The 26,852-nt window shown below is 42.4% G+C and overlaps 1 protein-coding gene across 3 annotated transcripts in view; it reads right to left on the bottom strand.

Annotated features, from left to right (window-relative positions):
- LOC135519848 (double-stranded RNA-specific editase 1-like) overlaps positions 1-26,852 on the bottom strand; it is a 185,061-nt gene that overhangs the window by 21,239 nt on the left and 136,970 nt on the right. For 2 of the 3 annotated variants that reach the window (XM_064945056.1, XM_064945055.1), the window contains 5 exons: positions 21,555-21,623; positions 17,514-18,439; positions 14,617-14,731; positions 6,037-6,205; positions 5,561-5,712 (listed from right to left, as the gene is read on the bottom strand). In XM_064945056.1, the coding sequence (XP_064801128.1) occupies positions 5,561-5,712; positions 6,037-6,205; positions 14,617-14,731; positions 17,514-18,439; positions 21,555-21,582 (1,390 nt within the window). In that variant the 5' untranslated portion in view covers positions 21,583-21,623. The remainder of the gene's footprint in view (positions 1-5,560; positions 5,713-6,036; positions 6,206-14,616; positions 14,732-17,513; positions 18,440-21,554; positions 21,624-26,852) is intronic. The other variant, XM_064945057.1, reaches the window with a different exon arrangement.

Raw genomic sequence — 26,852 nt, 5'->3', positions numbered from 1 at the left:
CTGTCTATGCCCCTATTCTTTTTTCAATCTTTACTAACGACATGCCTCTGGCTTTGAGTAAAACCAGTATGTCTATGTCTGTGGATGACTCAACACTATACACATCAGTTACCACAGCAACACTTAAAGAGCTGCAGTTAGTTTCAGAATGGGTGGCAAGGAATAAGTTAGTCCGAAATATTTCAAAAACTAAAAGCATTGTATTTTTATCACTAAACCCTAAACCTCAAGTACATATTGTAATGAATAATGTGGAAATTGAGCAAGTTGAGGAGACTAAACTGCTTGTAGTAACTCTGGATTGTAAACTGTCATGGTCAAAACATATTGATACAATAACTAGGATGGGGAGAAGCCTGTCCATAATAAAGCACTGATCTGCATTCTTAACAGCACTATCAACGAGACAGATCCTACAGGCCCTAGTTTTGTTGTACCTGGACTACTGTTCAGTCTTACGGTCAGGTGCCACAAAGAGGGACTTAGGAAAATTGCAATTGGCTCAGAACAGGGAAGCATGGCTGGCCCTTGGATGTACACAGAAAGCTAACAATACCAGTCTCTCCTGGCTCAAAGTGGAAGAGAGATTGACTTCATAACTTCTTGTTTTTTTTGAGAGGTAATGACATGTTGAATGTGCCGAGCTGTCTGTTTGAACTACTGGCACACAACTCAGACACCCTTGCATACCCCACAAGACCAGAACAGACTATGGGAGGCGCACAGTGCTACATAGAGCCATGACTACATGGAACTCTATTCCACATCAAGTAACTCATGCCAGCAGTAAAATTAGATAAAGAAAACAGATAAAAAAATAAACCTTATGGAACAGCGGGAACTGTGAAGCAACACAAACAGACACATGCATACAAACATATGATAACATATGCACTATACACGCACATACACATGGATTGTGTGTTATAGATATGTGGTAGTAGACTAGAGGCCTGAGGGCACATACTAGATATGTTGCGAAATATGTTATGAATGTATTGTAATGTTTGTCAAATGTATAACTGACTTAATTTCGCTGGACCCAGGACGAGTAGCTGCTTTCTTGGTAGAAGCTAATGGGGATCCATAATAAAATACAAATAAGCTTCTTTCAGACCATGAATTAATGTATCTGATGTATTAATGTAGCCGACTTTGTCACTCAAAATCTAAATTGTATTGGTGCAGTCAATAAGCCATTAAGGGTCTGTACCACCAATATCTAAGCAATCCTGGCCACCTGTACAATTACACAGTAGATTTGATAATTGAAAATACATGTTACACCAGGCAACAGATACAACTGTTGAGGATACATACACAAAAAAAGTCAAGAGACTTGTTTCTATTGTGGTCCTCTAGGGCATGACACCAAATTACCTCAACAGTGAAAAGGATACGAAAGACAACTTTAAATACAACTTCATTGTATTAATCACAACATTTCTAGATGTTGGAATTTAATTCAAAAGGCCAACGGGACTAATCAATTCACTGACTAATTGTACAAGGATATTTCCTTTTTGTCTTTCTCTATGCAGGGAAACAATGACAAAATCATGTATATGTGACATATAAAGAGGGTGAGTAATCAGACAAAAGGGTAGAAGTAGAGAGAGATAAGAGTGAGAGAAAAGAGAGAGCGAGAAAAATAGTGAGAAAGGAGAGCAATAGAAAGAAACGAGAAAGGAACGAGAGAGTGCGAGAGAGAGATGCAAAGAGAAAAAGGGGGAGAGGAAGACTAACGAATTAAGAGACTTGTTGAAATGTGTTAATTGCACATTTGGACATCCAAAGTGAAATTATAATTCAACGAAACCAAGCACAAAAGGAAAACATACACAAGTTAATAGAACAAAATAAAAAAGCTCTGATATTGAATTCTCAACAAGTGTAAAATTCAATTTAAAAAGGTGTCAGCCAGCTAAGTGAGGGGAATGGAGACTGACCCGAAGCTGGGGTTGATTGACTGTGGCTGTCAAAGGTCACTAAACTAACCAAAAAAGTGTTAAACAAATCAAAATATATTTTTTACTCTTCAAAGGAGCTACACCTTGCATTCTCTAAACCAGCTTCACCTGGAATGTTTTTCCAACAGTATTGAAGTAGTTCCTACATATGTTGAGCACTTGTTAGCTGCTTTTTCTTCACTCTGCGGTCCAAATACTCCCAAACCATATACATTAAGTTGAGGTTGGTTGACTGTGGAGGCCAGGTCATCTGTTGCAGAACTCCATCACTCTCCTTCTTGGTCAAATAGCCCTTACACAGCCTGGGGGTGTGTTTAGGGTCAATGTCCTGTTGAAAAACAAATGATAGTCCCACTAAGCGCAAACCAGATGGGATGGCATATCACTGCAGAGCGTTGTGGTAGCCATGCTGGTTAAGTATGCCTTGGATTCTAAAAAAATCATTGACAGTGTAACCAGCAAAGCACCCCCATACCATCACACCGCTTCCTCCATGCTTCATGGTGGGAACCACACATGTGGAGATTATCTGTTCACCTATTTTGCGTCTCACAAAGACACGGCAGTTGGAACCAAAAATAAAAAAATTGGACTCAAAAGACCAAAGGACAGATTTCCACCGGATCTAATGTCCATTGCTCATGTTTCTTGGCCCAAGCAAGTCTCTTCTTATTGGTGTCCTTTAGTAGTGATTTATCTGCAGCAATTCAACCATGAAGGCTTGATTCATGCAGTCTCCTCTGAACAGTTGATGTTGAGATGTGTCTATTACTTGAACTCTGAAGCATATATTTTGGCAGCAATGGCTGAGTCTAGTAACTCATCCTCTGCAGCAGAGGTACAGTTGAAGTCAGAAGTTTACATACACTTAGGTTTGGAGTCATTGAAACTTGTTTTCAACCACTCCACAAATTTCTTAAAAACAAACTATAGTTTTGGCAAGTCGGTTAGGACATCTACATTGTGCATGACACAAGTCATTTTTCCAACAATTGTTTACAGACAGATTATTTCACTTATAACTCATTGTATCATAATTCCAGTGGGTCAGAAGTTTACATACACTAAGTTGACTGTGCCTTTAAACAGCTTGGAAAATTCCCCAAAATTATGTCACAGCTTTAGAAGCTTCTGATAGGCTAATTGACATAATTTGAGTCAATTGGAGGTGTACCTGTGGATGTATTTCAAGGCCTGCCTTCAAACTCAGTGGGAAAATTTAAAAATCTAAAGAAATCAGCGAAGACCTCATCCTTGGGAGAAATTTCCAATCGCCTGAAGGTACCACGTTCATATGTACAAACAATAGTACGCAAGTATAAACACCATGGGACCAAGTAGCCGTCATACTGCTCAGGAGGAGAAGTGTTCTGTCTCCTAGAGATTAACGTACTTTGGTGCGAAAAATGCAAATCAATCCCAGGACAACAGCAAAGGACCTTGTGAAGATGCTGGAGGAAACAAATACAAAAGTATCTATATCCACAGTAAAACAAGTCCTATATTGACATAACCTGAAAGGCCACTCAGCAAGGGAGAAGCTACTGCTCTAAAACCGCCATAAAAAAAACAGAGTATGGTATGCAACTGCACATGGGGACGAAGATCGTACTTTTTGGAGAAATATCCTTTGGTCTGATGAAACAAAATAGAACTGTTTGACCATGATGACCATCGTTATGTTTGGAGGAAAAAGGGGGAAGCTTGCAAGCCGAAGAACACCATCCCAACCGTGAAGCACGGGGGTGGCAGCATCATGTTTTTGGGGTGCTTTGCTGCAGGAGGGACTGGTGCACTTAACAAATAGATGGCATCATGAGGGAAGGAAAATTAAGTGGATAGGAAGTTAAAACTTGTTTGCAAATGTGTCTTCCAAATGGACAATGACCCCAAGCATACTTCCAAAGTTGTGGCAAAATGGTTTAAGAACAAAAAAGTCAAGGTATTGGAGTGGCCATCACAAAGTCCTGACCTCAATCCCATAGAAAATTTGTGGGCAGAACTGAAAAAAGCGTGTGCGAGTAAGGAGGCCTACAAGCCTGACTTAGTTAATTCACACAACTTATTGTGGGAAGTATACCTGAAACATTTGACCCAAGTTATACAATTTAAAGGCAATGCTACCAAATACTAATTGAGTGTATGTAAACTTCTGACCCACTGGGAGTGTGATGAAAGAAATAAAAGCTGAAATAAATCATTCTCTCTACTATTAATCTGACATTTCACATTCTTAAAATAAAGTGGTGATCCTAACTGACCTAAAGCAGGGAATTTGAATTAGGATTAAATGTCAGGAATTGTGAAAAACTGAGTTTATATGTATTTGGCTAAGGTGTATGTAAACTTCTGAAATCAACTGTAACCCTGGGACTTCCTTTCCTGTGGTTGTCCTCATGAGAGCCAGTTCCATCATAGCACTTGAAGTAACTTTCAAAGTTCTTGACATTTTCCTTAATGTATTAAAGTAATGATGGACTGTCATTTCTCTTTGCTTATTTGAGCTGTTCTTGTCATAATATGGACTTGTTTTTTTACCAAATATATCTATCTTCTTTATAACACCTATACCTTGTCACAACACAACTGATTGGTTCAAACGCTTTGAGGAAAGACATTCCACAAATCAACTTTTAACAAAGAATACCTGTTAATTTAATTGCATTCCAGGTGACTACCTCATGAATCTGGTTGAGAGAATACCAAGAGTGTGCAAAGTTGCCATCAGGGCAAAGGGTGGCTACTTGAAAGAATCTCAAATATAAAATATATACACTTTCGGTGACTACATGATTCCATGTGTTATTTCATAGTTTTAGATGTCTTCACTATTATTCTACAATGTAGAAAAACCCTTGAATGAGCAGGTGTGGCCAAACTTTTGACGGGTACTGTATACGTTGTGGTATCCTGGGAGGTCTACTCCGGGTGTAGGTGATGGAGGGGAGGTCGGTGTCGTGACGTTGGTTCCCTCTGCTGGGAGGACCCGGGCTGGGCACCCCGAAGCTGGTGGCACCAATTAGGGGTAATTAGGGGAGAGTGCCAACCAGCTGTGCAGACCACAAATGGAGCACCGTGGCACACCGTGGGAGAGTAAAAGGTAGAGGCAAGGAGTGTACTGACAGAGGGGAACGAAGCTCCTGGAGACTAATGAGAAGGACCGAGCCATCCAAGTTATTTTGTTACATTTATTATTTTTTGCTTAGTAAAGTCACGTTTTCTGACTTGAACCACCCTGTCTCTGTGTCCATCCCTGTGCACTCAACCCAACACCCAACGGTTTACCACAATATATGAAACATTTTCCTTCATTAAAATTACATTAGTGCAACACATTCGGCAGAAAATAACTTCATTTTCATTAGATGAAAATGTGCAACACAGAGAGGTGGAGCTATTTGACTTGCAGCCACAGTTACAATGAAAAAGCAAAGTATTTTTTTTGTAAATACGATCCATGGCTATCATATCTCTAATGTTTAGGCCTATCATAGAACGAATGGAGCCAGCTACAGCTACAGCACAGAAGGGTCAGCAAGCGATTGTCACATCTCTTACTGTCATATGGTAAGGAGTGGGGTGCCTCATACCTTCCATGCCGGCCTCGTGCGGTGAGAAGATGCGTGCGTCTCCGCAGGGCGAGGTGCTGATGTAGAGGTGGAACAGAACATTGTCCCTTAGTCGGTAGCCACGCTTGTCACAGCGCGTGAATATGGACTTCTGCTGCTCCTCCTTGTTGCTGCTAATTACAGAGGGTGGAAAAAGGGGGACAGTGTGGTCAAAGGGACCTAATTTCATATAAATAAAAATTACTAAAAGAATCAGCTGAAGCAAGAGCAAAAAGGAATGCCATGTTGCAATTGAAGAAACAATTTGCAACAATTGCTGCTTATAGAAAAAGTTATGCAACAGTCGACTTGATTTTACAACTAAATACAAATCAAGGACAATGACTTCATGACTCACGAAAGGTTAGCTACAGCCAAACAAACTCCAATCAAAATGAGAGTCATTGTTTGTATTTTCAAATGGCTTCTGCCATTGCTTCCACCCCTTGACTTCTCACCTTAGGAAGTGCTCCAGCTGGGCGTAGAGGTACCGGATGAGTGAGCGGCGGGCGATAATCTCTGCATGGCAGTCGTTGAGCGCCAAGCCGCGGTCGCTCATGTACTCGCCGTTGATGCACTTGGTGCCCGTGGAGACACAGATCACCTGGGCCTCTTTCACGTCCGTGCCTGGGGGTAGGGAACAGACAGGCTCAAAATTCACCTTTACATTCAATAAAAGCAGTCGTGTTTATGGATTTTACTTTTCTATTATTCCATTTCATTTACATTTTATTGTATTTTAGATGTACAGTGCGCCTTCATAAAGTATTCATACCCATTGGCTTAATTCACATTTGGTTGCGTTTCAGCCTGAATTCAAAATGGATGAAATAGATTTTCTCACCCATCTACACACAATAATCCATAATGCCAAAGTGAAAACATATTTTTTTGAAATTTCTGCAAATTTATTGAAAATGTAATACAGAAATCTAATTTACTTAGTGGTTCTTCCTTTAAAAAGTTGCGTCATACTGCAGCACACCTTGCGGGCTGCCACTGCAACGAGTGCGCTGAGAGTCGGGAAGCAAGTACAGAGAGTGAGTGTTTTAGAAATAAACAAAACATTAAACACGAAACACAAACAATGCACCGACATGAAACAAAGTCAATAACACCTGAGGAAAGAACCAAGGGGAGTGACAGATATAGAGAAGATAATCAAGGAGGTGATGGAGTCCAGGTGAGTGTCATGAGGCGCTGGTGCACTTGACGATGGTGACAGGTGTGCGGGATAATCAGCAGCCTGATGACCTAGAGGCCAGAGAGGGAGTATACGTAACAGCCACAGAATTCTATGGCACATTATTTAAGTGTCAGCCATTGTTGTCATTAATGATAGTTAGTGCTAGTTTGACCACCAGAGGGCATCTTTGAGAAGCTTTTGACAGTTTTTAATATTGGCTGTACTAGAGAATTTAAAACCTTTTTTGAAACAACATAGTATATGGGATTAATTTTAAGAAATGTAGCTTAATAAATTTGATTAATATTATGGTGTTTCTATTCCAAGAAATAGATAACTCTCAGGGTTCCCGTTAGGAAAATATGGCGCTGTACAATGTGACCGGTCGAGAGTAGGCGCGACATAGGAGCAAAATAATTTAAACATTTCCACAACCTAATTGTAGGCTAACCAATACCGAAACGGAGATAAAGTGAAGAAAAAAAATCTCATTGATTTATCAAGACCAGTCACCATGCTTGTTTCAGAGCAGCGCGAAATGATCCTGAATTGGATGACTTTGGGTGTAATTAATTTTTCTTTAAATTCTCTAGGATAGGGGGCAGCATTTGGAATTTTGGATGAAAAGCATGCTCAAATTCAACTGCCTGCTACTCATCCCCAGAAGATAAGATATGCAGAAAACACTCTGAAGTTTCTAAAACGGTTTGAATTATGTCTGTGAGTATAACAGAACTTATGTAGCAGGCGAAACCCTGAGGACAAACCATTCAGATTTTTTTTATTTGAGGTCACTCTCTATTCAATGGGAATCCAGATTTCTGAGGGACTTGCTTGCAGTTCCTACCGCTTCCACTGGATGTCACGAGTCTCTAGAAATTGGTTGAGGTTTTTCCTTGTGTAATGAAGAAGTAGCCCTGTTCAAAACGAGGGTCACTTCATGTGTACTGTTTGATAGAGGCGCATGACCAGAAAGCTAGCGTCAATTTGTTTTCAGGTAACTTTACAGGTAACTTTTGAGATGTTGTAGTCACGTTGCGCAAGTTGGAACCGGTGATTTTCTGGATCAAAAGCGCCAAATAAAATGACATTTTGTATTTATATCGACGGAATTAATCGAACAAAAAGGACCATTTGTGATGTTTATGGGACAAATTGGAGTGCCAACAGAAGAGCTCGTCAAAGGTAAGATAAGATTTATATTTTTATTTCTGCGTTTGTGTCACACCTGCTGGGTTGAAATACGCTTTCTCTCTTTTGTTCACGGAGGTGCTATCCTCAGATAATAGCATCGTTTGCTTTCACTGAAAAGCCTTTTTGAAATCTGACATGTTGGCTGGATTCACAACACGTGTAGCTTTAATTTGGTATCTTACATGTGTGATTTCATGAAAGTTTGATTTTTATAGTAATTTATTTGAATTTGGCGCTCTGCATTATCTCTGGCTTTTGGCCAAGTGGGACGTTACCGTCCCACATATCCCAGAGAGGTTAATGAGTCCGACGGAAAGGATGCACTGCTCTCCCGGAAACAGTCCCAAATCCCCGTAATTTGCATGAAGAAATGACAGAGAAGAAGGGGGCAGAGGCCAGGCTGCCTTCAAGAATTCGTAGGCGAGAGAGTAAACTCCCATGCCATCCGTTCTATTGGCCAACGCGCAATCATTGGAAAATGAAATCGATGACCTACGATCAAGATTATCCTACCAACGGGACATTAAAAACTGTAATATCTTATCTTTCACCGAGTTGTGGCTGAACGACGACACGGATAATATAGAGCTGGTGGGATTTTCCATGCACCGGCAGAACAGAGAAGCTACGAGGGGAAAGTGTGTGTGTCTATTTGTCAATAACAGTTGGTTCGCAATGTTGAATATTAAAGAAGTCTCGAGGTATTGTTCGCCTGAGGTAGAGTACCGTACGATAAGCTGTTGACCACACTATCTACCAAGAGAGTTCTCATCTATATTATTCTTAGCCATCTATTTACCACCACAGACCGATGCTGGCACTAAGACCACACTCAACCAACACTATAAGGCCATAAGCAAACAGGAAAATGCTCACCCAGAAGCGGTGCTCCTAGTGGCCGGGGACTTTAAACCATTTTACTTCATTTCTACCAGCATTTCACATGTGCAACCAGAGGGAAAAAACTCCTCACACTGAGATGCATACAAAGCACCTCCACATTCCATTTGGCAAATCCATAATTCTATCCTCCTAATTCCTGTTTACAAGCAAAAACTAAAGCAGGAAGTACCAGTGACTCGCTCAAGACGGAAGTGGTCAAATGACGTGGATGCTACACTACAGGACTGTTTTGCTAGCACAGACTGGAATATGTTCCGGGATTCATCCAAAAGCATAGAGGAGTATACCACCTCAGTCACCGGCTTCATCATTAAGTGCATTGACGACATCTTCCCCACAGTGTACATATTCCAACCAGAAGCCATGAATTACAGGCAACATCCGCATCGAGCTAAAGGCTAGGGCTGCCGCTTTCAAGGAGCAGGACACTAATTTGCACGCTTACAAGAAATCCCGCTATGCCCGCAGGCAAACCATCAAACAAGCAAAACGTCAATACAGGATTAAGACTGAATCCTACTACGGCTCTGACGCTCGTCGGATGTGGCAGGGCTTGAAAACTTTTACGGACTACAAAGGGAAACCCAGACGCGAGCTGACCAGTGACGCGAGCCTACCAGATGAGCTAAATCCCTTTTATGCTCGCTTCGTTAGATATTCTCAGAGACCAGATTTGCCCTAACAGGCTTTTATATAATTATAATGCAGGGTTAATAATAATAATAATAGCTCTGTAAATAAGGATGCATTATGAAAGTAAAATTACATGCGCAAGAGACGGTGGTATATATTGTTTATCACAATTTTCTTTAACCAATTTTGGTCTTTAATGCAGGGCCAACAGACAAGTTCCTTACTTTTATAAAACATTTTTTTTTAACTGAAATTGCAACCAAATTTCTATGGCTTGTTTAAAAAATAATAATATTTTAGAGATTTTAGTTTCAAATAACCAAAAGTGAGCGATTGTAATCTGAAAAGTGAAAAAGGCCATTCTTGAACATTGGGTGAGACATTCATACTAATTTGTAAATAAAGCCATTTTTTTTTAATTATTTATTTCTACTTTAGAGGGAGAGAAACCAAAAGCCCACCATGCCTATTTTTCGAAAATCGTCAGTCCACATGTCAAGTGAAATTCCCCCTTTGTATTTACCCAAGTTCTCTCTTAACTTCAGAACCACAACAGTTGGTTGTTGTTGCCTGATGCAGCACTCTAGTGCCAGAGGAGAGACGCCTCCATTAATTGCCACAGTTTAAACTACCGATAGATCAGCGTTTTAACTCCCCCTGGTGATAGTGTGGTGCAATGACAGAATGCCACCATCTACCACAAACGGTTGCGGCATAAGCTCATAACTTTTAAAGGAAGAACCACTAAGTATTTACCAGTGCTTAATTTGAACAGGATCCGGGGACCTCTCAGATTTGACTTTGTTTGTTCCGGCATCAATCCTAAAATAGTATAATAGCGTGGTGATCCTTCTGTGTAATCATCCTATCCTGCCACACTGATTCTAGTCCTGCTCTCTTATTTGTACTTAGAGGTTATGGGGAGGGCCTGTTTTGTAAGGAACTGATCTTGACACAGGTCTTGGTAGAAGTGGTCAGCTAGTGAAGAGGTCGTCCTTACGTTATCACGTCACGTGTCATCATCCTACTGAATTTTAATTGTGGGGAAAGCCAAATAAAAAATGAATAAGAAAAGGCAATTGAATTTGATTTTTGAAGTCCAAAAACCCTGAGAAAGATGGTGAATTGAACCCAGAACGAGCCAGAGAACTGTCATTGCTGGAGGAAAGAAGTGATGGGCAAACTGTTGGCGATGCCTTAGCTAGCAGTGCTGCTAATCCCACCAGTTCAGCATCACCACCGGCAATTCCACTAGCTAATAAGCCTACTAGCGAGTTTTGAACATGTCCGAACCAAGGTGCATTTGGTGGCAGAAAGCCTTGTAGACAAGGTTAGAGAGGACACCCAGGTTATAGTTAACACTCAAAATGAAAATACGCCACAGCTAGAGTGTTCAGAACAGACTTAGGAAGCTAAAGTTCACAGCCCCAGGACTCTCAGGGAGTTAAATGGACTGGACATGGGGAGAGTCATTGTGGGAGGTTTTGAAAACTACGGTAGGACTTTTTTTCCTTTACCTTCACAGTACATAAGAAGTTTGTAATCTGAACATGAAATTCCTATCATATGTGTGTTCTACTGTAGCCTACCATACATTGATTTATTTTATTTTAAGTTATATTCCAATATTGTGACATTTGTTCTACTGCTACATGTTTTGAAAATTATATGAAATTTGGGTCTTATAGGCCCCCCAGCTGAGAATTTACAATACTAATTAAAGGTTTTGGACACACCTACTCATTCAAGGTTTTTATTTTTGTAACTATTTTCTACATTGTAGAATAATAGTGAAGACATCAAAATAATGAAATAACACATGGAATCATGTAGTAACCAAAAAAGTGTTAGGTCAAAATATATTTTATATTTGAGATTCTTCAAAGTAGCCACCCTTTGCCTTGACAGCTTTGCACACTCTTGGCATTCTCTAAACCAGATTCATGACATAGTAGTACCTGCAATGAATTTCAATTAACAGGTGTTCCTTGTTAAAAGTTCATTTGTGGAATTTCTTTCCTTCGTAATGCATTTGAGCCAATCAGTTGTGTTGTGACAAGGTAGGGGTCGTATACAGATTATCGCCCTATTTGGCAAAAGACCAAGTCCATATTATGGCAAGAACAGCTCAAATAAGCAAAGGGAAACGACAGTCCATCATTACTTTAAGACATGAAGGTCAGGCAATCCGCAAAATGTCAACTTTGAAAGTTTCTTCAAGTGCATTTGCAAAAACCAAGCGCTATGATGAAACTGGCTGTCATCAGGCCCGCCAAAGGAAAATAAATCCCACAGTCATTAGAGTTAACTGAACCTCAGATTGCAGCCTAAATAAATGCTTCAGAGTTCAAGTAGCAGACATCTCAACATCAACTGTTCAGAGGAGACTGTGTGAATCAGGCCTTCATGGTCGAATTGCTGCAAAGAAACCACTACCAAAGGACACTAAATGAGAAGAAGAGACTTGCTTTGGCCAAGAAACATGAGAAACAATGGACATTAGACCGGTGGAAATCTGTCCTTTGGTCTGATGAGTCCCAATTAGAGATTTTTGGTTCCAACTGCCATGTAGGTGAACAGATGATGTCCACATGTGTGGTTCCCACCGTGAAGCATGGAGGAGGTGGTGAGATGGTGCTTTGCTGGTGACACAGTCTGTGATTTATTTAGAATTAAGACACACTTAACTAGCATGGCTACCGTAGCATTCTGCAGCGATACGCCATCCCATCTGGTTTTTGCACTGAGTGAGACTATCATTTGTTTTTCAACAGGACAATGACCTAAAACACATCTCCAGGCTGTGTAAGGGCTATTTAACCAAGGAGAGTGATGGAGTGCTGCATCAGCTGACCTGCCCTACACACAATGGGAACTCATTCATGACTGTTGGAAAAACATTCCAGGTGAAGCTGGTTGAGAGAATGCCAAGAGTGTGCAAAGCTGTCATGGCAAACAGTGGCTACTTTGAAGAATCTAAAATATATTTATTTGTTTAACACTTTTTTTGGTTACTACATGATTCCATAAGGGAAAATAGTACAAATAAAGAAAATCCCTTGAATGAGTAGGTGGTTCAAAGTTTTGACAGGTACTGTATGTATGCATATGGCGGTTGTGGAAAATTAGGCTTGTTTAAGCCCCGCAGCTATACTCAAGTATTTGGGCATATTGCAGTGACGTCTCAAATGCTTTGAATTAATCAGCACCTTGGAGAGTGCTGTCTGTTTCACCAGCATAGATAGTAGGCTACTTGGTTGTTAACTCTGTCTGCTGCTATGTTGTGTTTGACACTTTTTTCTCTCTCAATGTGTTCCGGTATCTCAGAGCCCCCCTGATAACCCCCCACTCGCACTCACTGTGTTCCGGGACCTCCCGATTTGACAAATTAAGCACTGGTATTCACACCCGAGTCAATATTTTGTAGAAGCACCTTTGGTGGCGATTACAACTTTGAGTCGTCTTGGGTATGTCTGTATCAGCTTTCCATATCTGGATTTGTGGATTTTCTTCCATTCTTCTTTGCAGATTTTCTCAACCTCTTAAATTAGATGTCAAGCGGTGGTAATCCGCAATCTTCAAGATTTTTTTTATGGGATTCAAGTCTGGGGTTTGGGCTGGGCCACTCAAGGACTTTCACATTCTTGTTCTGAAGCCATTCCAGCATTGCTTTGGCTGTATGTTTGGGGTCTTTGTCCTGTTGGAATGGAAATCTTCGTCCTCAGTTTAAGGTCGTTTGCACTCTGAAGCAGGTTCTCATCAAGGATTTGACTGTATTTGGCTTTATTCATTGTTCCCTCTTTCCTTACCAGTTCCCCAGCATCCCAATAGCATGATGCTGCCACCACCATGCTTCACTTTAGGAATGGTGTTAGACGGGTGATGAGCTGTGCCTGGTTTTCTCCAGACAGCACTTTGCATTCAGGCAAAAGAGTTACATTTTTGTCTCATCAGATGACAGAATCGTTTGCCTAAGGCTATCAGTCTTCCATGTGCCTTTTTGCAAACTCCAGGTGTGAGGTCATGTGGCTTTTTCTCAGGAATGGCTTCTGTCTGGCCACTTTCCCATAAAGTCCAGATTAGTGAAGTGCTGTAGAGACTGTTATCCTTCTGGCAGGTTCTCCCATCTCAGCCGAGGAACTGTGCAGTTCTGTCAGAGTGGCCATTGGGTTCTTGGTCACCTCCATGATCAAGGTCCTTCTTGCCTGGTTGCTCAATTGGTCGGAAGTCTGGTAGTTACATATATATATATATATATATATTTTTTTTTTCCCAATAATGGAGATCACAGTGCTCTTGGAAAGGTTCAACATGCTAGAAATGGTTTAATATCCTTCTCCAAATATATGCCTCATCATAATTATTTTTGGGAGATCTATGGACAGTTCCTTGGACGACATGGTAAAGTTTCTGCTCTGACATGCACTGTCAACTGTGGGACATTATATAGACAACTGTGTTTCTTTCTAAATCATGTACAGGTAGACTTCAAATCAAGTTGTCGTGACATCAAGGATTATCAAAGGAAATGAGATGCACCTGAGCTCCTAGGGGTGTGAATACTTCTATATGAATGCATTTCATTATCAATACGACTTTTTTAAATGTTATACTAAAAACATGTTCTCGCTTTGTCATTATGGGGTATTGTGTGTAAATGGGTAAGAACAAAATGTATTGAATCTTTTGAATTCAGGATGCAACAACAAAATGTGGATTAAGTCAAGGGTTATGAATACTTTCTGAAGACAATGTAGTTTCTTATGTAGGCATACAAATATGCGCATGTATATTTATGTAAAAAAAAAAGTATAGGAAGCCAAATAGCCAAATAGGAAAAGAGGCTTACAAAGCCAATGATGAACAATAGCATCATGCACTATCAATCATAGACTCAAAAGGAAAACTGATGTGCACAATGATTGAGAGGTGGTGCTAATCCCACCCATCATATGTTTCAGAAGTTTAATTTCCTTCCATCTATACACGTCAGCCACTTGCAGACAGTATGGCTGTGTTTTTATGGTCTGTACAAATCTAGTGGTGTACCGTCTGGCAGCGGCATTGCTCCCAAGAGTGGAGAACGCAGTGTTTTCCCATTAGGCCTAGTAACAAAGCGTACCTGTTGTCATGACGACCCCTGCCAGGACTTTCCGCCGCGCGTGGGGGGAGGTGAAGTTGTCTGTCAGCTCGCTGAACTTGTCCACAACCAGGCGAGAGACCGCGTCGGCGAGGACCTGGGACCGCACACAGACAGCAGAGATGTGACACGCAACACAACAACCACAGGCTTCAGGTAGTAGGTTGCCTGTTTCGGATGAGTTTATCCTGCTCATTTCATCCTGCTCAATCAAGTGGGGGAGCGGATCAACAGTAAAAGTAAAACCATTTTTGCTGTAGGACGATTTGAAGCGTTCCACCCTCAAGAAAAGAAGAAGACAACTAGAGCACAGCCTTTGCAACTCAAGCAAGGAACCAACAGAAGAGCAACAAGCATAAGGACACCAACTCAGGACCAAAGGCGCAACCTAAAGGAGGAACCCCAAATTAACCAGAAAGTACACACAGCCATCTCCTCCTCCATGCGGCCTGAACAATCAAAAAGCCACAACAGACTTTGATCACAGACGGAGTACAACATCACTTAATGTTCAGGATCTCGAGGTCTTCACTTCTTGTCTTACATTCTATGTCCTACCTAAGCATGATCATTTTCATTATGTTTGCAAATATTTTGATGTGTTATTGAATGCTGATTGCATAAAGAAACTGGGTGTCTATTCTGGTAAAGAACCCTGTGTAAATATTTCGATTCGTGTTCTTAAATGCTGAAAATGATTACAACCAAGGAGAGGCGACAGCTGGATGGGCACAAATGAACGAGATTAGTTCAAATATCACGTCCCCCTGATACTTCAGAGTCACCCAGTTGGGAGTGGGGATTCATTTGACTTGTTGGGTTGGTTGCAGGCAGTGCAGAAACGTGTGGACGTCTCTGTTAACCTCCTGGGGAACAAAGCAGCCTGCCAAAAACAAACAGTCAGGCAATTCCAGTCCGGCAATAACTAACAGGGCATTCTATCACTCATGTTTTCCTGACTTTCCTAATTAGCCCCGTCCATATGGAGCGCTCGGTTGATGGTACATTTAATAAATATTAACCGACAGAGAATTAATAGACCAATTAGCAGGTGCAGAATCATTGACACAAGCGGCCTGTTTTGAAGGAACCAGACCGATGACAAGTGGAGGAGAGAGTAAAGAAAGAAAGAAAGAAAGAAAGAAAGAAAGAAAAAGAAAAAAAGCTGGAAATGTTCCTGGGGAGAAAAGACAATTGAAGCCATTGACAGTCTAGCCCCTCTAGCTGCTTACTCGTGCAGACTGCACTCTCTCTGCACACACCGGCAGGACTGACAGCCACTTCTGTGATGACCAATCCCCATCCTCACCGCCCCAATTCTTATCAAACCGAACCCAGCTATGTTGAGTCTTCGAAAAGAGCAGGCTTTAGAAAGGGGATACCTTCTTTGAGCACCTGCAATGCTGGGTTTACACTCCGAGCATTCCCAGTAGCATTCCCAGTAGCATTCCCAGTAGCATTCCCAGAAGCATTCCCAGAAGCATTCCCAGAAGCTTTCCCAGTAGCATTCCCAGTAGCATTCCCTGTAGCATTCCCAGTAGCATTCCCAGTAGCAAAACGTGTTGGTGGTAAAGTCACAAAGCAGTAACGGAGCACGACTAGTGGAGTGCAAATCCAGGGATGAAGTCGAGCTAGATACAGTCTGACTCCCAGCTACAACACCCCAGTAAACGTTTACTAAAACCTAGCCCTAACCACGGACTCAAGCTCTAGACACAACTCTGTCCCATGACAATGTGTGAGCAGCACTGTATCATCGTATTACATTTGAAGAAAAATCACATTCAATTTTGAAAGTGTTTAAAAACAACATCTTCACAAAAGGGTGATTTTATTCAGTCTAACAAGTGAAGTAAACAAGACTTAAGTAAAATAATTGCATTTCAGATTTCCTACAAAATTAACCCTAACTCTAAACTCCGGGAACCTCTTTGAGTGCCTCAATTGAATAGGTCTCACATCTAGGTAGGAAAGAGCCTGGACAGTCAATTGTGGTTGTTTCAACAAGACTAAAAAAAGGAGGCATGCTATTTCCTGGTGTTCTCAGCTGGCGATTAGGGGAGCCTGATTGGGAGATGTGTAAATAGATGTCTCGCATACATACACATCATCTCAGTACTAAAGCGCATTACATTTTCAACTCCTGTCTCATCTTCTATCATCCTTCGGGCTTGATCAATTCGTCTTCATTTAATGTCTCAAACCCAGCGATGATTGGCAAGAGCACCCAATGTTCCCGTTGGGAAGTTTCATAAAGAAAATACATTAAAATATGAGGTAGTAGAGGCATGTGACAGACACTGAAGTTCTTTAGATAAGCTCAAAGACATTATGATTAAGAGGCGGGAGATTTGACTAATTCCAGTTGTGAAAATACCTTTGTGTCCCCAGCTTTAAAACGCACATAAGCCAATAGAAAGTTTCCAATATAACAAAGACCTATTCTCAAACTCTCATTCTCGGCAGATGGGTTTCTTTGACCAAAACATCCGGATATTTATAAATAGTTAATGCACTCCCGTATTAATAATAAAAAAATCACAACCGTTTGAGAAAGTCTTGCATAAGTGTTTTGGCTACCCATAATACATTACAGAGAAGGAATACTTTCTGGGGAAGCTCTGTTTTGGACTCTAGGGTGTTAGACCTTTGTGCTTGAGGGCATAAGTGCCGTGATTCCTTTGTTCAGTGCCTGAAAACATTACATGTAGAGTATAAACCGTGTTACTCATCCCCGTTAAAAAACGATTCACCCTGTTTTTTTCCCCCCACAGTCAGTGAGTGCAGATACAATTTTGGTGCTATGACCTGTTCTAAAAAAGGGTCTTGACTGGAGACAGAGTGGGCTAGTTCAGAGGGACCTAGGTTTGGGATCTTACCTGGGGTAGGTGGAGCTGCAGTCCCTCTCTGGGGATGGGCTGTCGGGAGGGCGTCTGGTCCAGCTGCATGTTGAAGAGGGCTGAGAGGGCTGCCTGGGCGGCCCGGGCCTTGGCCAGCTTCTTGTTTCGTCCAGAGCCCTCGAACTGCTGTGAGTCCACCGACACCTGCATGACAAAGTTCTTTGCATGGCTCTCGCCGCTCTCGGACAAAAAGTCATACTTGAGGCCCGGCCTCAGCTCATTGAGGATCATGACAGGGTTCTTGCCGCTCGAGGGCGAAGTGAAGGATGAGGGAGGGGGCAACAGGGCCTGGGCTAAGTTAGCACCTGGGGTGGAAGGCATGGAGTACTCTCCCAGCGAGTTTAAGCAGCCGCTGCCATTGGAGCCCAGGTAAAAGGAGTCCTCGGGCGGTGCGGGCGTCTCAAACCCGTTGAAGAGCATGTCCGGGAAGTCGGCCTGGTCAGATGTGAAGTCTGTGTTGACTGTCAGTGTCCGGCCCATAGCCAGGTGCGCTTCGGAGGCGTTGGGGAACTGGACAAAGGAGCGCAGTGCCTTCTCTGCTGCATTCAGCTTGGCCTTCTTCTTGGTGGGACCTGAGCCCTCGAACAGCTGCCCATTGACCTCGACGGTCATGACAAACACGGGAGCGTGGACTGGACCCGTTTGAGATAGCAGCTTATACAGCAGCCCCGGCTTAATTTCATTCAGCTGCATAAGGGCATTCTTGGGTAGAACCGGGCCTGGCGTTTTCTTACGCTTCTTGGCCCGGAACTTGGAGTGCGTGTGGCCATTGTTTCCCTCCTCTAAGGGGCGCTTCCTGCTGCCCCCGCCACTGCCGTTGGGGAGCTGCTCAGCTACAGCCTCCCCCTCTTTGGAGGAGACGTTGTCCAGGTTACGGTTTTCCTTTACGTCGGTGCTGCTCGAACCTGCGGTGCCCAGAAAGAGTAACTTACAACGCCTTCGTTGCAGGATCTTGTAAATGTAAAATTTATAGATTCCTATATCACTCTTTGGAACTGAACTGGTGATGTGTGCTATGTTTATTTGTTAGAGAGGCTTAACTGATATTACATTGACCCCAAAGTATCAAACATACATCTCAAGAGGAAAATCCATTTAGCAATTAAGTTTTGGCAAAATAGCCAATAATTGTCATAATGATAGGACTGTACTTTCTTGGATATTCAAGGGAAGTTGGATTCTATGGCATTGCAAGAAGGATGGAATCTATACTATAACTATGTAAATGGGGAAATAAGTGATGGGAAAATCAGGCCAGCACAACAAAATAAATATTGAGTTCCTCCCTCCCTGACCACGGCATTTGCTAGCCGTGGTCAGGCAGGTTTCTGTTGATATGTTAGTTTAGGGAGGTGTCAGGGGGGAAAATATGTGGAAGAGTTGGGGTACGCACACACACGCATACAAACAAACGGATCTTTACTTTACAGGCAGATTTGATCACCTGTTCCTCACCCCACAAGTATCGATACTCTTATCTCCTGGCTTTTTAATGATAGTTTGGAGTTAGAGTGCTGAGCGAGCTCTCATAATAGTGGAATTGCAGCTCTAGAATATTGCAAGGAGCACACATCACCAGGTCCTGTTGGCAAAGCGGATGGAATGTTGGCAAAATTTTCATTTATAACATCCTCCAGCAAAGGCTTGATAGGTTACTCCTTTCGGTACTCAGGGGAGAGAGAACCCGGCAGTGCAAATTACAGGGTTTATTGGGAAGATGGGAGGGTGCATGGAAGAGTGCGAGGAAGAGCAAGGGTGAAGAGGACACATTCCGCAAGACCAACAAAGTCTGACAAGGATGAAAGGGTCCAACCTGAGAAAACCTCCGAGACGTTTTTAGATCTTTAGACAACCTAATCGATTTACTTTCTGGTAACGCAGAGCTCTACTTTATAAAATAAACATATCACACTATGCATTTTCAAACTAGATGAGATCAGAGCTCTTCAGAGGCTCTGTTGGGGTTTCCATCGACTTCTGAACACAGAATCCGTAGCTTCAGACAGGCGCTGATGTTCGTCGAGTTTCTGCATACTAAAATAGAGGGCACATCCCACAAGCCAGACAAAAAAAAAGATCCTGCTCTCACGTGTTTCCAAATTCTTGTCTCTTATATACCCAGACTAATATGAAGCCCTACCCCTCCTTATAAATGTGCCCATGCCTTTTTTTTGTTATTTTTTTTATTTAACTAGGCAAGTCAGTTAAGAACAAATTCTTATTCACAATGACGGCCTAGGAACAGTGGGTTAAACTGCCTTGTTCAAGGATGTTCTTTAATATCCGTAGAGGATGTTCAACTCAAACGATAATGTACATGATTTAATTTACTTTGGATGTAGTTTATTCCAAGTGTTCAGATATGTATTTGCCTCGTGTAATTTAAGGTACAGTATGTATACATTACGCAACATGGAAGTGTGTGAGTGCTTTTCGGAGGAGGTCTTGAAGTGGGGAGTATCACTGACACATTGAGAATAGGCTGGTGGACTCTGGGGTAGCCATGCACAAGCCAGGCAAGAAGGAGTCTTAACAAGGGGATGTATGGGAAATAACTACAAAGGAGAAAAACCAAAGGCATGAATACTGTAACAATAAGTGGCATTTGCCATTATAGACAGTGTACAAAACATTAAGAACACCTGCTCTTTCCATGATAGACTGACCAGGTGAATCCAGGTGAAAGCTATGATCCCTTATTGATGTCACTTGTTAAATTCACATCAAATCAGTGTAGATGAAGGGGAGGACACAGGTTAAAGAAGGATTTTTAAGCCTTGAGACATGGATTGTAGATGTGTGCCATTCAGATGGTGAATGGGCAAGATAAAAGATTTAAGTGCCTTTGAACGAGGTATGGTAGTAGGTGCCAGGTGCACAGGTTTGTGTCAAGAACTGAAATGCTGCTGGGTTTCTCCACGCTCAACAGTTTCCCGTGTGTTTCAAGAATCGTCCACCGCCCAAAGGACATCCAGCCAACTTGAACATTTTAGGAAGCATTGGAGTCAACATGGGCCAGCATCCCTGGGGAACGCTTTCGACACCCTGAGAGTTCATGCCGCGACGAATTGAGGCTGTTTTGAGGGCAAAAGGACACTCAATATCAGGAAGGTGTTCTTAATGTTTCGTACGCTCAGTGAAAGTTGACTTTTGATGAGCCACTTAATACTTAGGCCTAATTACTTTCATTTCAGTACAGCTACAGAAAATGTAAATGTCCCGGCGATTTCAGTGGAGTAGCTTAATATTATTTCGAGGCTATTGCGTATTTTGAATGTCAGTGAGCATATCAGTGGGTATGTTCCGAACACTGTTTTTCAAACTGGAATCCAGCTGGTATGAATGTGAGCATACTTGAGGAACAAACAAATATGATGAACTCCTCCTGGTGTTCAAGTAAATTACACATTTCCATTGCTCAGAGTAGCCATCTTTACAGTGGCTAACTAACCTGGAGATAAATGATAACAGTAGTCCCAGTATCAAAACTCCATGAAATGTCCCCCTCTGTTTTCAGCCAGTTGCTGGCGTTTTGGAAAAAAATGTACAGAAATCGGCCAATTGTAATGAAGGTGACATTGTCAGCAGGCCCTCAGCGTGAAACCGGGATGTGAAAATACAATGGCAACCATCCATTTCATCCTGGGATAGACCAGGCAGACATTTCTTCTGTCTGCTCAGAGAGGTGGGGATCTAGAGCAGAGACTCATTCATAGGCACGGCTGGTTGGAGCTCAGGGCTCAGATTCCTCCCAAAATGTCCAATTAAATTTGAATGTGTGAGTGAGGATGACATTTTTTAAAAATGGTGTGCATAGAGCAATATAAGTTGAATCCAAGGAATTTATGGAGTTTTGCAGTGAGGTTTCTGTATGTGCGGTGCTTGTAGTTTGTGTATGTCCTATGTGTATGTCCTTTTTTGTGTGTGTGTGTGTGTGTGTCTAAGCAGGGGATCCGGTAAGGGAACAAATGGACACAGGCAGACAGACAATTGGACAAAGGGAGAGACGGACACACTCACTCATGTTCTCCTCTTCATCCACGTCCATGGTGAAGAGCTTCTGCCGGGGCTGCCGAGCTCCGGCTCCACCTGAGAACAACACGAGAGGAAGGGATGGTCAAACTCAACCTAGATGTCTCTACCACAAATAACACACGTGCCCATGTGAAGACACAAACACGTACAACTATAAGAGGGGACCAAGTGTGTGTGTGTGTGTGGGGAAGTGGGTGTCTGGGTTCCTTCCCTAACGGGCAGGGCCTGCTGAAAGTGTTGTTTTTTTAAGATTCTCTCAAAATATTCATATGTACACACACCCATACCCACAACCAGTGCAGTGAGATGAAAATGACACAGCCAGGTTAAGCCTACGGTGAGTGTATAAATATTCAGAGGTGAATACTAATCTGGGCAAGAGAGGAGAGGGGGCCCGGTGCTGACAGGCCGTAATAGTCGGAAGCAGTGTATTGTGACTTTAATATCCGTCCGATTAGACCTCATTTCCAGCTGCCTGCCGGGAGATATACAGCCATTGATATGGACATGCCTTTTAGCCGGGCATGACACAGACAGCCATTTACCTGGAGGTAGAAAATGCACTACAGTACACGAACAGTTGTACCGTACAGCAAAGCCGATGGATTTCTAGGTGAGCAGAATTGACTCTCTGCAGGTGAATGTGGTGTCTGGCCTGGAATCTATCCTGAGATTTCTACTGCAATCATACTCGACATTTAAGTCATACATCAAGAACACACAGTTGTACTGGAGGATTGCCTGTGAGCCCTAACTATCTCAAGAGGGAAAGGATCTACTGTTAAAGCACTCTATATGTATTACTCTGGGGACATTGAACAAAAATATTGACAGTACCAGTCAAAAGTTTGGACACACCTACTCATTCAAGGGTTTTTATTTATTTGTTTTACTATTTTATGCATTGTAGAATAGTTTAGGGAACTATGAAATAACACATATGGAATCATGCAGTAAGCAAAAAAAGTGTTAAACAAATTGAAATATATTTTAGATTCTTCACAGTAGTCACCCTTTGCGTTGATGACAGCTTTGCACACTCTTGGCATTCTCTCAACCAGCTTCATGAGGAATGCTTTTCCAACAGATTTGAATGAGTTTACACATATGCTGACCATTTGTTGGCTGCTTTTTGTCTAACTCATGCCAAACCATCTCAATTGGGTTGAGGTGATTGTGGAGGCCAGGTCATCTGATGCAGCACTCCGTCACTATCCTTCTTGGTCAAATAGCCCTTACACAGCCTGGGGATGTGTTTTGGGTCATTGCCCTGTTGAAAAACAAATGACAGTCCAACTAAACAGATGGTATGGAGTATAGCTGTAGAACTCTGTGGTAGCCATGCTGGTTAAGTGTGCCTTAAATTCTAAATAATTCATAGACAGTGTCACCAGCAAAGCACCCCTACACCATTACATCTCTTCCTTCATGCTCCATGGTGGGAACCACACATGCGGACATCATCCGTTCACCTTCTCTGAGTCTCACAAAGACACAGCAGTTGGAACCAAAAATGTCTCATTGGGACTCATCAGATCAAAGGACAGATTTCCACTGGTCTAATGTCCATTGCTCATGTTTCATGGCCCAAGCAAGTCTCTTCTTCTTATTGGTGTCCTGTAGTAGTGGTTTCTTTGCAGCAATTCGACCATGAAGGCCTGATTCACGCAGTCTCCTCTGAACAGTTGATATTGAGATGCGTCTGTTACTTGAACTCTGTGAAATATTTATTCGGGTTGCAATATGAGGCTGGTAACTCTAATTAACTTGTCCTCTGCAGCAGCGGTAACTCTGGGTCTTCCTTTCCTGTGGTGGTCCTCATGAGAGCCAGTTTCATAAAAGCGCTTGGTTTTTGTGACTACACTTGAAGAAACTTTCAAAGTTCTTGAAATGTTCTGTATTGACTGACCTTCATGTCTTAAAGTAATGATGGACTGTTGTTTCTTTTCTTATTTGAGCTGTTCTTGCCATATGAACTTGGTCTTCTACTAAATAGGGGTATCTTCTGTATACCACCCCTACCTTGTCACAACACAACTGATTGGCTCAAATGCATTAAGGAAATAAATTCCACAACTTCAATGAACAGGCACACCTGTTAATTGAAATGCATTCCAAGTGACTACCTCATGAAGCTGGTTGAGAGAATGCCAAGAGTGTGCAAAGCTGTCATCAAGGCAAAGGGTGGCTACTTTGAAAAATCTAAAATCTAAAATCTATTTTGATTTGTTTAACACTTTTTTGGTTGTTACATGATTACATATATGTTATTTCATAGTTTTGACATTATTTTGCAATGTAGAAAATAGTTGTTGGTTTTTAAAGAATAAAGAAACCCTTGAATGAGTGGGTGTCCAAACTTTTGACTGGTACTGTGTGTTTTCAGAACCTGTTAAATTTATGTCGAATTTTATACAAGGTTGTTACCAAATGTGATGAATTATTTTAATCTTTTACCAAGAAGTAACAAATAATTCTACTACATATATCAACTTTCCAATTCCAGTCTTAAATAGCAGTGTTGATCATGTTCGTATTGAACATAGCCCAGATCCAGGCCCAGACATGAACGCCCAAGGGAGTGCCTAGTTTGTTTCTGGCCTAGAAAGAAATGCTCTTGGCTAATAATCACATTCTCTTATGGGAATATATTTTCTGTTTTCCCCAGTCCAATGTACTGTTCTTCATTCGCAGCTGTAGTATGTAACATAAGTAGAAACTATGATGGCCATGTGTACAACAGTCGCCCTTCCATGGAACCACTTAAACTAGAAATTCGACAACTAGAAAAAAATCATTGCATAGAACATTTAATGTCAGCCCTTTTAGCGAAGTAAGTCGATGAGAATTTCTCTTTTAAAATAACATCCTAGTAGTCAAGAGGTGAATGGAACAGGAGACACACGCAATACACACACACACTCACGTGCCGGTCTAACAGCTTGGTCCCTCTGAAACTACAGCACAAGTGAAGCAGGAGTGCCGAAATCATGATGAATCCAATGAGAGAGAGAGAGTGGTTATGACGGGGAGCAGATTGTGCTGATTCCAGCTCTCTGCCTTGTTCCCATGCACCATTCCTCATGACCAACACTTTAAGCTAAATTAAATGGCCTAATTAATCTTGGCTAATGGTGGGTGACAGCAAATATGCTAGCACAATTACGACCCTATTAAAAGACTAATATTCATTCCTATGATTGAAAATGAAAAGGGGCGGTTGTGAGGGAGTTAGTTGGGTGGGGTTAGGAGGGATTATGTGTTTTAGGTAGCCAAGTCAAACTCCAGCCAGGTGTCCTTCCTTCGTCCAATGATTCCCCATCCCCCCACCCTACACCTCCCCACCTTGTACCCTATTTCACCCATAGGCTTGAACGCTAAATGCCTCTTTGGCGATTAGAGGTGTCGAGATTCGCCCATTTAGGCTGGCTCGTGCGCCCGTCGCTTTCTATTATGAGGTCTCAGAGCCATTTCACCGCTTCGCTCACGAGCCTCTCATGAATCAGTAAGCAGCCATGAGATCTGTTCCAATCTAAGGCCCGTGCATCTACAGCATTCATAAAAACTAAGCTGTAAGGACAAATCAAATCCATTGGTGACTTAAGGGCCAAGGACACAACAAAGGCAGAACCAGAGACCTGTCTGGTCATTCAGCCCAACTAACTAATAAGTTGTCTGTCGATGATCTGAGGGAGAAGTCTTGTTAGGGTATTAGTGGTATCACTTTATGCCTCAGTAGCCAGATGAAGGGTGCCAGGCCGGGGTACCAGAGTGCTGGATGGACAGCTCAGCCCTGCTTAGACCCAGTGTTAGCACAGCTGCATCTGTTTGGCCTCAGTGTTTGCCCACAGTCAATCCACAGAGGCCGCATTTAACCGGCTGCTTTTTTTGCTCCACATGGGTCAGTGGCTGTAAAAAAGTAATCGATGTAGAGAGGAGCATCCTGACCAGTGGTGTAAAGTACTGAAGTAAAAAATACTTTAAAGTACTACTTAAGTAATACCCCCAAAAAACAACTTAACTTTTTTTATATTTTTCGACAACTTTTACTCCACTACATTCCTGAAGATAATATGTTCCTTACACTCCATACATTTCTCACTGGCACCCAAAAGTAGTTGTTACATTTTGAATGCTCAGGCAGGACAGCAATATGGTCCAACTCACGTACCTATTCATATAAAGTGTTGTCATACCTAGTGCCTCTGATCTGGAGGACAAATACTGCGTTTGTAAATAATGTCTGACTGTGTCCCTGGCTGTCCGTACATTTTAAAAACAAGAACATCAAGGGCCCTCCCGAGTTGCGCAGCGGTCTAAGGCACCGCATTGCAGTGCTAGCTGCGTTACTACTGATCCTGGTTCAATACAGCCGGCCGCGACCGGGAGGCCTCTTGATGTTCTTGTTTTTAAAATACACGGACAGCCAGGGACACACTCAGATATGATGCTAAGCACAATTGGCCCAGCGTCGTCCAGGTTAGGGGAGGGGTTTTGCCGGCCGGGATGTCCTTGTCCCATCGCGCTCTAGTGACTCCTGTGGCGGGCGGGGCGCATGCACGCTGACACGGTCCTCAGGTGTACAGCGTTTCCTCCGACACATTGGTGCGGCTGGCTTCCGGGTTAAGCGTGCAGTGTGCCAAGACGCAGGGTTGTGTTTTGGAGGAAGCAAGGCTCTCAACCCTCACCTCTCCCGAGTCCGTACAAGAGTTGCAGCGATGGGACAAGACTAACTACCAATTGGATATGATGAAAATTGGGTTACAATTTTTGGTGGGGAATAAATAAGAAACTAAGAAGATTATACCATCTGGTGTGCTTAATATATAGAATTTTACTCAAGTATGACAATTGAGTACTTTTCCCACCACTGGTCCTGACCAGGTCTCCACTTTCATACCAGATTTAAGAGAGATATTCCTTCCAAATTCCTATGACTCAATAGGGTGTTCTTTAGCATAAAAATTGTTGGGCGCAAATTGGTAGATGTGTGCTCCTCTTCTTTATTCCTTACGCCAAAACAATACCATATCCCACCAGTTGTGAAAGGGGCTGGTTTCAGATGGTATTGCAATGGATGGTTGGGGCGTGGGAGGGGGAGAGAAAAGATGAGAAAGAAGATGAGAAAACTCCAATTCAATCTCGGCGGCGTGAGGGCCCGAGGGAAATACGGTGTTTTGATTCGTCTTTCATCCCTCGCTTTCGCCGCGGTGGAGCGGTAGCACAACGCTTCCGTGGAGGGAGCTGCAGCCGCCGGAACAGGGAAAAGGTGGATGGAGAGAG

Source organism: Oncorhynchus masou, chromosome 29 (assembly GCF_036934945.1).
Source record: "Oncorhynchus masou masou isolate Uvic2021 chromosome 29, UVic_Omas_1.1, whole genome shotgun sequence".
Classification (NCBI taxonomy): domain Eukaryota; kingdom Metazoa; phylum Chordata; class Actinopteri; order Salmoniformes; family Salmonidae; genus Oncorhynchus; species Oncorhynchus masou.
This window is presented reverse-complemented; position numbering and strand designations above follow the sequence as displayed.